Genomic DNA, 14,656 nt, shown 5'->3' with positions numbered 1-14,656 from the left:
GTACCATTGTGTTGACTGTAGTACATGTGTAGGAAACGAGGTACTACAATACAACTGCACTTCACTACTACTTCCAACCAACCTACTTACATCACCCTACTTCAATCTAGTCCACCATAGGGGTCGGTAGGGTAGCCATTTGGTTGTCATGCTGAAGACCTGGTTTCAATTCCCCACATCTTTACAATGTATGAAGCCCATTTCTGGTGTCCCCTGCCATGATATCGCTGGAATATTGCCAAAAAAGGTGTAAAAGTAAACACACTCAATAGTCAACATCAGTGGAACTATGGTGAACTACATTCAATGAGGTACTGGCAACAACGTTCACGACTGTAAGATGTGACCACAGGTTAAGGTACAATGGTCCTGGGAGATTTGGACATTCTGTACACATCCCAATGGTACAGAGAGCCTCTGTTGCAGGTGTTAGGAAAACACAGAACATGTATTTTGGATTGTCTGTAACAATACTGATGATTGATGTCTCCCATGTGGTCTACGGTGAACATGTAACTTGATAAAGGCAGGAAGAACCCTCAAATATGAGGTAATGTTTTATTCTATTTAGGAGAATTTTGTACAAAGGTGACAGTAAATTGTGAATGGGCAAAATATAATTAGTGTGATAAAGTTATAGTTCAAAATACGGAGTTTGTAGTAACATCCATAAAGATTTGAAGATGATGCTATGAAAATTCAATAAATGGTTGAATACAGTATTATTACCCCTACCCAGTATGTATGTACTACATTCCTGATTACAAGTTACATAAGGGCACCTGAACACCAGACGTTACTCAGTCATGTGAGTAATGTATGGTTGTTGTATTTGATGATAAATCTCATAATTGCTATCTTGAAGTACATACGTCTCCATTAATACTGGGCTGGTCAATCCATCTGCATTTCCAGGACACAGACTATGATGTCGATGGCAACACAGCAGATGACTATCAGTCCCGTTTCAAATGACAAGATGGTTGTTTACCACTGAGTCATTGATGTTCACACATCATCAAGCAATCCTGCTCCCAAAATTTAACAGCAAAACCACAGAGACAGTCACCGATATACACACCATCACCCTCTTGATTTGCCCCCAAAGTTATCCTAAACATTGGCAGAAATTCTACAGAGACCTGCTTTAAGACCCAATGACAATAATGCAAGAATCCTTCAGGGACAATTCTTGACTTCTTTATCACTGGAAGAATCCAGAAAAGACCAGTAGTGGATAAATGCTTATTGCTTGTGAAACACAAACTTGGGCCCTTCAAAGAAGATGACTAGCATATTACAGAGAGTATCAATCACAACACAACTGGCTCTTAATCCAAGGAAAGTAACCATAGAAGGACGACAATTTGTTTGTTGGCACCAGATCAGAAGGAGAACAACAGGTCTGACAACAAATGAGTCCTCTATTTCTTTCCTTGGTATTAAACACATTCTGACAAAATCCAACTGGTTATCACAGTAAGCTGAACAGGGAGGAAATATTGACTGTCATGGAACACTGTAACAGGATCTTAGAAATGTCAATAGGGCCCATAAGTAGGTCATGACCTAAGTACTTCTGGTGACAATATTTCATACCCTTTTGAATGATTTCATGGTTATCAGTTGACAGTAAGCAGGGTAACTCTTGCAGGAATAACAAATTTCCAATCTAACCATCCCCAAATTAGCCAAGTGTTATGACTGTCAAAACCTGTGACAGCCAAGTATGGATGTACTTATGGTCAGGCCCAGTAAAGACGCTAACTGGGTCTTGAATACACACTTGTCACCAGAAATCTGGTACCAGAAGTAAGCTGGGCCCGTCTCACATATTGCAAGTTGGTGCCTACAAAGGGAGACAGGAGCAGCTTAATGCGAGAAGTAGCACTTCTTGAGACTTACAGGCCCTCTTACTAATAACCCTATTGCACACATTTAATGACAAATACAATTCATGCAGTGATTAGGAAATTGATGTATGGCTATGAGATGATCAACAATCCTGGAGGTTTCTGACAATGTTCAGTGATACTTGGTGGCTCTTACAATTGACCTGTTGAAAGGATGTGTTCTTGTTAGCATGATAGGAGCAGGTACTGTGGTTGCTAGACTTCAGAAACTGTCTAATTGTGAGTAATTTCTGTCTGCCACACATCATCAAGAATCAACATTCAAGCCTATGCAATATATAAATATAGTTCAGTCCATATATCAACTGTCAGTAGCTAGCTCAATTCCCAGACTCATATGCTTGGTTACTCGTGTATTACAGTTTAATAAAAAGTCATGAGTAACAACACAAACCTCATCCCACGTGGCCCACAATTCAACACAACATACATGATTTCAAAACCAATTCATTCATAATGTACAATGTACAACACTGATCCAATCCAACAATGTATATCCACAGTTTGTTTGAGATACTGTCTCAGCTATCCCCCTTGAAGACCTGGTAATAACACAGTTTTACCCCTTGCTAAACATAGTGACGAATCAGTTATCCTCCTTTAATTTACCTAGTTGTATGCCTACACCTACTGATGTCCCAGTGATCTCCCCTGAAAACCTTGACCCCTCAAGTTACAGATACAAAATATTAATGAAACCTTGGCTATGGATTTCTTTCTAAAAGATGTTTAGAAAACATGATGCACTTGGTGACTGTACATGTGTCCCGCCTCAGGTCAGATCATTTAGTTCTTAGAAAAAAACAATGAGTTGTTCATCTGTTGGCGTTGTACACCCAGTAAAAATGTCCTCCATTTGTGTATACAATAGTCCAACTGTCCTATTGGTTCCCACTGAAAACTGCATCTTTGTGTGCAGCCTGCTGGTGCTGTATACTGTTTGGCTGGAGCTGACCAACTGACACTTTCTGTCCGCCACTTGTCCCAGGTGCCTCAGGGCTGCTGTTTGTCTGACTGTAAATACAAATAATTTCATGAACAATAAGTCCGTTAATATTTTCCCATGAAGATCCGGGTCAGAACTGGTCTAACCCATGCTTGTTGGCAATAAATCTGTCCTGTTTCCTATCCAAGTCTAACACTGTAATACATCTGTCTTGTTTCCTATCCGGGTCTAACACTGTAATAAATCTGTCTTGTTTCCTATCCAGGTGTAACACTGTAATACATTTGTCCTGTTTCCAATCCAGGTGCAACATTGCAATAAATCTGTCCTGTTTCTTATCCAGGTGTAACATTGTAATAAATCTGTCCTGTTTCCTATCCAGGTGTAACATTGTAATAAATCTGCCTCATTTTCTATCCAGGTGTAAAAATGTAATAAATGAGCTTTATGCATCACCATCCTGGTATAACACTATCTGTATTAGATGAAATTTCTAGCTACCTGTTCCTAGTGTTGACAGGTTTAGCGCCCCCTGGTGGTGTCGTAGGGCCATTTGTCATTGGTCTTGCGGAAGATGGTGTCTCTGTCCGACTGACATCACTGTTGTCACTGATCACCTCATCATCATATATCCTGTATCTGAAACATACAGAGTGATTTCATATATTTTTAACATTATACTAACATCTGCACCATGTCGGTGGTCAAGCTCAGCTGCTCAAAGGTGCCTTGTTTTTCCCGCAATCACTGGAAATCAATCTCAACAGCATTATCAATTTCAACTCCCTGGGCAACATGAAACTCTTGTAACCATTAGACAGACTGGGTTATTGTGGCTTTCCCATCCTTGTGATGTACCCAATAACAGCTGAGTGGACAGGGACACATAGTCACCATGCTTTGTCCTAGTTTATTGCATGTTGCTGTATCTGCAACTAAGTGTTTGCATGCATTCATCTGGCCACCATCTTTTAAGAGCACAGGGTTGTGTACTGTACACCGGGCGATGTGACAACATGGAAAGAGTGTGCACACAACGTTGACTCAAAGGTTTTTTATCTTTACTTCAAGTTCACTTAATCACTGGCCACTTCCCTTTGGAGTGATGCTTATTAACAGACACCTTAAGTGTTTGAAATCCAATCAAATGACATGAACTCTTGTAAAACGTGATACATCTTTGAGACACTAAGTGTTAGAAGGTTATTGCAGTTATGGATCAAGGTGGAGTACCTGAAACCATGTTCATCTTCATACTCTTTATTTTCATCATCACTGTCCTCGTCAGGGGCAACAAACATCACTTCCATTGATATCTCTCCTTGCTGAAAATAAACATTTAAAATTAATAACAGTACTCCTGGATTTACTAACAAGCGAGGTAATGAAATTATCCGTCCGAGCCATAGATGCATCCAGATTTATCGGAATGCATACCCTGGCAATATCAAGGATGCCTTCCACAGACCACATTAGAACTGTTTCTTCAGATGGTAATGAATTAAAGGGATGTAAATGTTAATTACAAAAAATGATTCACATACAGCCTAAGAAGAGACAGAGGTTTAAAAAAGCAGAAGGGTCTTTCCATGTCATATAGGAATAAATTAATATATGTGAATATATACATAGACAAGAACCCGTCTTTGCATCTTTATTTGTTATATGAACTATTTAGAACTCATCGCACTAGACTTGCGGACAACCTGGGGCCCTCTTCGCTAACAACTGCAAGCGCCAATGGGTGCCAGTGTTTGCCAGTAACTCTTTTAACCAGTGCAGGTAGTGGGCAGATACTGACTCCACAGGGAGTTCACAGTAGGACAGGTGACGACACATACCTGTTGAGAGAGCACTTGTACAGCTTCAGAGTGTTTAGCTTGCCTCAGATCAATACCATTCACGGACAATATTGCGTCTCCAACAAAGAGGCCCTCACATCTGTCAGCAGGTTGGCCCTCATGGATTTCTGAGATGAGGATGGGGACTCCATGTTCCTTTCCTCCCTGAAAAAAACACACATTTTCAAAGTACTAAAATTATACAAATACAACAAAATGGACATACAATCATAAATAAAAACTTCTGCTTAAACCGCTTATCTAAAAAAAAAATGACACTTCCTCTTATTGACATCATAATCGCAATAATATTGGGCAATTCCCTGCAGTGAAAGTTGTCTCCCCTGTTACCAGTGTAGCGGCCACAAAATTTCCGAGTCCCGTGCTGGGATTCGAACGACGGACCTTCCGATCCGAAGTCGGACGCCTTGTCCACATGACCAAAGAGGTTAACCCCTTCAGCAAGCTAACAAGGTAAGGATGTCATCTGTGGGATGACTCCACGCCCTGCTACATACTCCCCCGTCAACAGAAGGCACGTCCCGGGCCGCATAGTTAGGTACTGAGGCTTATTTTGTTCAAATATGATATGAACGTGCTCAGCCCCACGTTGGGCGCCAATGTAGCGGCCACAAAATTTCCGAGTCCCGTGCTGGGATCCGAACGACGGACCTTCCGATCCGAAGTCGGACGCCTTGTCCACATGACCAAAGAGGTTAACCCCTTCAGCAAGCTAACAAGGTAAGGATGTCATCTGTGGGATGACTCCACGCCCTGCTACACCAGCATGAATTACCTCCTAATTGTTTAATGTGCATTCTAGATGGGTATTGGTGAGTCAACAATGAAACATATAACTTTATGGATTACAACTTCTTGTTTACAAGTCTTCTACCACACTTCCCAGTATCTCACACAAATATTGTCCTCTCTAAGTTAAACAGCAAAATCCAATATCAGAGACCCCGCAGACTTCTGCCAAAAGACAAGCAGAAATAGTGAACCTGACCAGATTTTCAGCCATGAGGTTATTAACCACTTTACTAATGTCCCTTCAAATCCTCCGTAAGCATATCTCCAGCCTGGACCAAACCCTTGATACCAACCAGAGACTCCATCATCTACCTACTTCACCAGGGGAGACATTTTTAGCAGATCCATGGTCTCCCCATGGGATCCCCTTTTTCCTCCAATTTTTAATGAAATCTACATGACCCATTTTGAAGAAAAAAAACCTGGCCTCCTGCATCCATCCGGTCTCCTGATATAGAAGATGGATGATATTTTTGTTATCCTCAGGAAAGACCAAGACCCAACTTCACTACTCCCGCACCTCAACATCCAACATCCCCGAATCAAGTTCACTATGGAGACATAGAACGATAATAAACTCCCCTTCCTAGATGTCCTTGTATCCGGAAATCCCTGCAACACTAAGATCAGGAAAGCCACCCACTCAGACTGGTACATTCATTTCAACTCCACCCATCCCCCTAAAACCAAGTCTGGTGCCATCTCAACATGCGCCAATAACATTTGCTCCAGCAGCGATGACCTAGAACAGGAACTCAGGTACTTACAACATGTCTTCACCAACATGTCAACCAGTATCCATCTAACCTAGTCAAGACGTTCCTGGACAAACCCAAATTGACTAAGCAAGAAACTGCCCCCATTAGAAATGCCCTTCCTAATACTGACAGACTCCTAATAAGGCATCAACACCATCAAAAGCCATCAAAATCCGCCGCCACAAACCTTTGATCAATCGACACCATGGACACTACATACCATCGGCCTATAAAGAACCCATCAAACAATAGACTATCTAAGCATTGTATATTTGTTGTTACTACTTAAGCCCCCATATCATTGACTTCATCACCAGCGCTACTTGTTGTTTTAGTTCCGTACTGGCCTCTTTCAATTAGGTACCACTTGTTTATTCTGTTACTTGCTATTGTTAGTGTTAATCCGCGGTTTGTCACAACATGCCATATATATAAAGCTTCTCACTATTCGGTTGCATTAACTTTTACTTGATAACAATGTAAGAATCTCCATAAAAACATTGCTCAACGCAATAAACAAGAAGTTGTGATCCAGAAAATTGTATGTATCATTTATGAATTACCTCCCTTTGTACTGTGCCCTAATGTTTGATGCAACACTGCAAACATGTTCCAATAAATATTTTGGACTGCTGATAATAATGGGTTGGGGTATAGTTTTAAATAATAACTCCATTACATTACAGTGGCATGCTCTGCATGGTATTTCTGTTCCATAAATAATTTAGAGTGGAATGATGTCACCATATCCTGAAATGACGCATTTTCTCATGTAACAGCACAGTGTGGCGGTGACAATTTAAGGATCATGTTCAGGAATAAGCTGGAATTCAAATCCATTACTAGTGGATCCTGGCACAACAAGGGGAGGTAGTTAAATACAATATCCACTCACTGTAATGGACATGCCGAGGCCCTCGTCAGCACTCTTTGTCAGTTTGATAGTTCGAGCTTCTCCTAAACCATGCTTTCTCTTCAATGACTGGAAATCCTGAAGAATAATAATGTAAAATTACATACATAGTAGTACTGAACAATTAATGATGTACATCACATGCTTTTCAAAATAAAATTTGCAAATAAAAATCATGAACCAAGACTTCATTCACATTGGGTATTGATAATTTTCTTTAGGTTTATAGACGACATGTCAAGTGGATCATCCACATACATGTCCTGGTGGTACAGGTAGCCTCTTCTTCCTGTTGGAGCGCCCTCTGCATGCCCGGATGACTGTCTTGTGTCTATGTAGGTGTATCTCTGCCTCCAGCTGGTTCCACAGCTTGTCGTGTTCTGATCCCCGCATGTCTCGTCCCAGGAGCTGGATCTGCTGAATCCTGCAGTCAAGCAAACGTAAGAGTAGGTGAGTGATTTGGGTCTCATGCTGTGTTGAACAACATCAGATAGATCACAGCTTGTAAACATAACATGTAAGGTAAGAAAATGATGATTAGAATGCTTAATGCCATGATGAGTGGGGTCAAATCCCAGTTATGGGAAGGAAACCAACTGCCCGTTTTCCAATTTATACTCTGTACCAAACTATGTGATAGAATAACTTGCAGTACAGTGATGCTTGGTGCTTTTGAATGGAGATACATGTAAGGGACCATTCATAATTTACAGCTAGGGGGTATGATGATGAATTTTATGGAGTTGCAAGTACTATGTGAATGACCCCCAATCCCATATTTTAGGGGATCACCGTGAGTTATGTGAAGGGCTAATAACACCCTTTCATCCTCCTATTATCACTGATATAGCGCCACCTACACTTTCTCCACAAGAGAGGATTCATTGTGTAGCGTGTATCTCCAATAGTTCTAGACACTGTACATGGAGTGTTAGATGGCAATAGATGCCACAGTGTCAGAGCATACATTTATGTGTGCAAAGCATATTTTATGACTTGAAATTTCAGGAATACAATGTTCACAATTCCCAGATTGACAAATAAATTTCAAAACACAGACAAATGTTGCAATATGTCAAGTGATCTGATTTCCAGACAGTTTAGTCGCATGATTCACTAGACAGACGATATATGTTGTTCACTGGTCATGAGGGAGGGAGGGGTCCATGTACCCTCGATGTTTGTTTATATTCCCTCCATGGGCCCCGAGGGACCAGTGAACAATGTATTTATCTTACCCAAAACCTCAGTGTTAATTTTGAACTGTTTGAAGTGTGGGTATCGGATTGTACACTTCAGCCAGTCTGTGTGAACCAAATGATCTGAATCTTACATCTTGCTGTTTCCTGCAGGTATAGTCTCAGTAAAGTCGCCACAGTGTAATTAACCTTCTTAATATTCACAGGGACTTCATTTGAATGTTTTGTCAAAATTTATTTATTGGAATGCGAGGCAAACCTTTTCGTAGCAATCACTAGATTTTGCAAACAAAAGGAAAGCAGATTTGGAGTTATCTCCCTTTCACTGATTTGCACCGTTTAGCAATGGTCCAGCAATATCATAGCTGGGGACACCAGAAATGGGCTTCATACATTACTCCCATGAGGGGAATCGAAACCAAGTCTTCAGCATGACGAACGGACGCTTAACCATTGAGATCACAGAACAACCACCACCCTAATACAAGAGACAAACCATTAGTTTATGAAATATGCAAAACAGTCATGTCCACATAAGAAAATCCACTCATTGATCTTTTGAACAGTATTAGACTTTGACAGCATACAACAGGCTTGATGCCATAATTCATATAGTTGCATATTTTGACATAGTTAGATAGGCAGGGCCCGTTTCCTCAAAGTATAGCATTGCAAGGATGATCGTAACTCCCATACTTTAATGTAGACTTGCTATTGTTGTAGCGCTATGACCATTTTGAGAATGGGTACCTATTCTGACTTGGAATCCCGAAGCACCTCGACTCCTTACAGTGAACTGTGAATACTTGGACAACAAGACCACCTATGTCTTTTACATCAGTAGAAACATAGGCCAAGATAATGTGAGAAGAACTATTAAACTTTCTGCCTGGACTGTCATACAAGTAGAAATAACCAAAATACTGCCAAAGGAAGACATTAATAACTCTAACAAAATAAAGAAATCCACTTGTCTTCTTAAACTTTTATTGCTGGTCATAAGAGGCAAATTGGGATCACTGTTTCGACATTCTCTGTTTGCCTGCAAGCTATCCCACAAGCTTTCTTTGTACCGTCAACTCTTGTTACAGATAATACCCTATATATCACTTCAAAAACATCCCAAATGAAGTTAGAACACAACAGGTCAAGTATCCATTTCCCTGGCTGACCAAATCAAATCAACCACTGATCAATGCAAACATTAGAATAATTAAATTAAAGTATCCTGCTGTATGAGAGATCACCTTATATAACGCTCGTAATCAGATCACAGAATAGGAACATGAGCAATGATCTTCCAAAGATTGGCCAAGTGGAAAAATTCTCTCTTGGGGAAGAAATATCATGAATTCTACACTCAATGATGGACAATAATTGCTCCTAGGGGTCCAGAAAAAAAGATATTTCATTGAATAACCATTTAGATCAATATTGATTAGATACATGTGAATTTACAATTTGGACCAAAATAAGAACACCTTAAAAAACACTTTCTAACTTATACATTGTAATACAATCTTGACATTAGTATACAGGTCTTAGCAGGATTTTGGAGAAAGATACCGAGTCTCCCAGGAACCTGTGAATAACATTAAAGGTCGGGTCAAACACAGACAAACATGACAATATACCGAGTGAACTGACGCCAGTTTCTGTTTTCATCATGTGAAGCCATTAAACAAGGAACATGAAAGAAAGGAAGAAAGATGTAACAGAGGCTGAGGCATTGATAGACAGATGAAATAAGTGACAGCGACAGATAAAGGGAATGTCTCAGAGGCCACAGTTTGACATGGATGATCTAACATCTTCAAAGCTTCATCTGTAACTGGTGTTGTTTAGTGTATGACAGCATCCTTTGTCAGAAGCTGACATGTCCAACATCCTTGCTCTTACCTTCAGTGATTGATGTGTCTAATCCTCTCACAGAGTTTCATTCATGATCAGGTTGAGAGGCGACAAAGAACAGGAGCATCATACAAAACTGAGTGAGTGAGCTAGTGAATCCACTTCTTGTTTGTTGTTTAATGCTGCACTTAGCAATATTCCAGCTTTAAGACACAAGTTTGTATGTAACGGAGACTGGACCCGACAATCCAGTGATCAACATTACGAGCATCCATCTTCATAACTGAGATACAATGACAAGTGTCAACCTAGTCAGAGAGCCTGACCACCTAATCCTCTTACTTGCCTCTTACGACAAGCATGGGTTGCTGACAACCAATTCTAATCAGGATCTTCCCAGGCTGAATCCACTTGAAAAAACAAACAGATCTACCCAGTTCACCTCTGTACCATGCTGAACTAAAACAATCAGCAATCACCTGTCATTAAACCTGAGAGAATGAGTTGGCACCTTCTTGAACAGTATTTCAGTTAATACCATAGCCCAAAGTGACACAGGTCTTTGGGCTTACTGCCGAGGTGAAACTCATGAACGCGGTTATCATGCTGACAAAACTATGAATATGGGTGAACTGGGATACGTGATTCTTTCATATTACGAAGTCAATCTGCCATGGCATTACGGATGAATAATTAGTTATGAAAGGACCCGTGAAGGTCCCGGGGTAGAATAGGCCTTCAGCAACCCATGCTTGTCATAAAAGCCGACTCAGCTTGTCGTAAGAGGCGACTAACGGGATCGGGTGGTCAGGCTCGTTGACTTGGTTGACGCATGTCATCGGTTCCCAATTGCGCAGATTGATGCTCATGTTGTTGATCACTGGATTGTCTGGTCCAGACTCGATTATTTACAGACCGCCGCCATATAGCTATAATATTGCTGAGTGCGGGCGTAAAACTAAACTCACTCACTCACTCAGTTATGAAAGAATTTGATGTGCTTTTAATCCTTTTGAGCTGTATATACAGGTTTCTCTGTGTCAAGCCCAAACTTACATATTGCATGAGGTCTGTCACCCTAATAAAATATTACAGTGAAATCATTCATGAATATTTCTGTCTGTTAGAGTGATCATGATTGTCTGATAAAAAGTGTGCATGTTGTTTCTTCCCACAATGCAATACATCTGTCATGACAGGCAACCAGCAAACCACTGGTTTTCGAAGTTTTGATTATATAATGGACTTGCAGAGAAAATTAACAAAGGTTAGTTGTGCCACAAAGGTCAGGCAACCAGTTGATTTGAGCGATTCCTGTCTGCAAGAAAACTTCAGATCTGGTACAGCAACATAATCTGAATATTCACACACAACACACTGCATTATTTTTATACTTTCAAGAGAACATCTACTCTTGATTACCTTCTCCCTCGAAATTATTTTTTTCAATTGATGCAAGCGTGTATGAGGCCTTGACATTATCCGTGACCTTGTACACTTCGTTTAGCCACCATTTGGCAACATTATAGCCTCCAGCCCCTAGGCAATATGTAATTCCGTCCAGACAAGACAAACTGGTGAACTATTTGCAATAAGGACATTTTCACTTGTACTTTCAACATGGGTCAAGTATCTAAAATATTTGCACTGTTTACACCAGGGAAACTCTTTCAGTCAACCAGTAGTAAGAACACTTCGAGGCAAGGTCAACTGATTTGGACAAGCAAGACTTAGGTCACTTAAACACAATTTACCAGCACAGTCAACCTGCAGCAAGAACACTTTGATCCAAGGTAAGCTGTTTAGGACAAGTAAGACTCAGGTCACTTACCGGGTACACACAGTTTACCAGCACAGTCAATAGTAGTAAGAACACTTCGAGGCAAGGTCACCTGTTTTGCACAAGTAAGAATTATGTCACTTCTACACAGTTTACCAGTCCACATGCCATTTCAATACAAGAGAACTGCCTTGGACACCCAGCATAGATACTGCTTAAACATAAGGCCAACTGTCTTGGACATTCTTGGTTTTAACAAAAACCTAACAGTTTTGGGAACATTTATTTAATGAACCCTAAAGACATCCAAACATTATCACTAGTGAAACTAACTTCATCAATTTGGGCACACTTAAGTGTCCTATTTTCCAAGACCAACATTATTCAAATAATTTATTCAACAGATCTTAAAGATAACCAAGCCATATGGGCAAATGGACAATGCCAGTGTGTTGATTGTTGTTCATTTTGATAAACCTTAACAGGCATGAAGATCCAGGTTAGAACTGGTCCTCAGTAACCCATGCTTGTCTTATGCGGCAACTAAAGAGATTAAGTGGTCAGACTTGCTCATTTTTTTTGGCATATGTCATCGTATCCCACTTGCAAAGAATGATGCTCATGATGCTGATCACTAGACCATCAAGTCCAGACTCAATTAGTTACTGATCACTGTAATATAGCTAGAATATTACTGAGCATATTGTTAAACAACAAACCAACCAAAACCAAAGATAAACCTTAACATTCAGAAGCATGGAGAGTAACGGCAGGAAAGCTTAGAAGGAAGGAATCAGTTTCACAAACAGAACCTCACATCTTTAAAGTACAGCAACATGATCCAAACAGCACTTGCATGACTGGAAAATGTCCAAGTCTAAATTCTGCTCAAGATATTTGTGTTTAAAGTCTAACCAGGACAAGTCCCGATTCCCACTTGCACAGCAGTGAACTATAACAATGACTTACTGGATATTTTCAAAAGCGGTTAGTTGAAATGACAGAGGAGACCCAAATGCCACCACAAAGGTCATGCATCATCAGCAACAAACTGCGCCATATCAAATGTAAAAGGACACAGTTCCCAATGAGCTGCATTTCCTGAACATCAAATACTCCCGAGGCAATGCCCCCGAAAGCACCACTGATTAAACAGCACATGATTGGTACGCCAATTGTAGTATTACTGAAGACCAAGGTCCTCTTCAATGACCAGTGAGTGGACCAACAATGACCCACATGTTAGCGTTCATCCTAACAATGTAATGGACAGCTTAATCATGGTAATTGAGATAGTAAATCCTCACAAAGTGATCCCAAGGCTTCCAACAATTTGTCAATCAGCATGTTAACTGATTATTTCTAATATCGTTTTATGGGAATTTGATTCTTGTTTATCAACCGTCAGAAGCAAACTAATTCCTCGACAAACAGTACCACATCAGAATCTAAACCTCAAAAGCTGAACCTGTACACATTTTCTGATAAACAGTATAACTGGAATTCTTAATTCAAATCAGAGTATCTTGATATATAACTTAACATTTTATGTTTTCAAAACTTTCTGATACAGTAAAACCATATTTGGTAGCTCAAAGTGTATTACCTTGATATATGATTCTATATTTTCTATAAAGATCTTGCAACCGAACTATTCAAATTCAAGCAAACGAGTTTGAAGTAATCTATAAACTGTCTTCTGTGGGACACTAAATATATGTCTCAACAACTGACCCATCATCAATAACATTTTCCTTTTAACCAGGAAAATAATGTCGACCTAAACCAAACAACATGAAGTCATCTTGCTTTACATAACATCCAACTAATTTGTGTACTTGCTGTTTTTCTTACAATCTTCCTCTTGACAGCCAGCCTACTTTTAATTGCCGGTCGGGTTACAATTGACTGAAAACAGGGCAATTTGTCTTTAGAAGTCAAAACCATGAGAAATTGTCATCACATTGCTGAGGCTTCTATTGGTAAGCTGATCCCCAGTCATTTCTACTCCTCACACAAATTATACAAGGGCCAAGCCAAAAAAGTGTTGTGGAAACAAGTTGTCTTGAATACTGAGTGTGAGAAACAGAAGAATAAGAAATGGTCTTTTATACATCAGTTGATAGTGTTCACACAGGGATGGTCAGGAAGGAAACCTCATAAAATTATTATTACATTTCTCAAAGTGTTCTTGTTCACTCCTTGAAAAATCTGAGAAGAAAATAAGAATTAAAACATCAATATTTCACTGGGAGGTTCGTAAACCAATTGTTCACACATACATGTACCAAATGGGAGTTTGGGGAACAAATTCCATCATCTTGATAAACAAAGAGTGTTCTAACTCATATACTGTTTCTGACCACAGGTACAAAAATTCACAGCATAATACAGCATTTATCTACAAACATGAAAAATACTTATAAGAGTAAAATTGACAGTGTTAAGAAAATATACACGAATACAATAAAGATATTTAATACCTTAGCCAATTAATAATGTTTTTGTTCAGGACTGACCACCTGAAGTGTTCTACATATATGCCATTTTAAAAACAAGTAGGGGATATTCCATTTTGCAAGCATACCACTAGACATTGCCAGTGCGTATGAGAAAAAGTAATAAACTTCCATACAGATGAA

General features: G+C 39.8%; 1 protein-coding gene across 1 annotated transcript in view; it reads right to left on the bottom strand.

The window, feature by feature from the left end:
• Nucleotides 1-451: 451 nt before the first annotated feature.
• The window catches only part of LOC137287560 (Golgi-associated PDZ and coiled-coil motif-containing protein-like), a 66,935-nt gene continuing 52,730 nt past the window's right edge, over nt 452-14,656 (bottom strand). The window contains exons 4-9 of the mRNA XM_067819924.1: nt 7,443-7,608; nt 7,167-7,262; nt 4,701-4,865; nt 4,093-4,184; nt 3,361-3,498; nt 452-2,927 (exon numbers count right to left, since the gene is read on the bottom strand). Of these exons, the coding sequence (XP_067676025.1) occupies nt 2,795-2,927; nt 3,361-3,498; nt 4,093-4,184; nt 4,701-4,865; nt 7,167-7,262; nt 7,443-7,608 (790 nt within the window). The 3' untranslated portion in view covers nt 452-2,794. The remainder of the gene's footprint in view (nt 2,928-3,360; nt 3,499-4,092; nt 4,185-4,700; nt 4,866-7,166; nt 7,263-7,442; nt 7,609-14,656) is intronic.

Source organism: Haliotis asinina, chromosome 6, assembly GCF_037392515.1.
Source record: "Haliotis asinina isolate JCU_RB_2024 chromosome 6, JCU_Hal_asi_v2, whole genome shotgun sequence".
Classification (NCBI taxonomy): domain Eukaryota; kingdom Metazoa; phylum Mollusca; class Gastropoda; order Lepetellida; family Haliotidae; genus Haliotis; species Haliotis asinina.
Note: the sequence above shows the minus strand (reverse complement) of the source record. Positions and strands in the feature narration are given on the sequence as shown.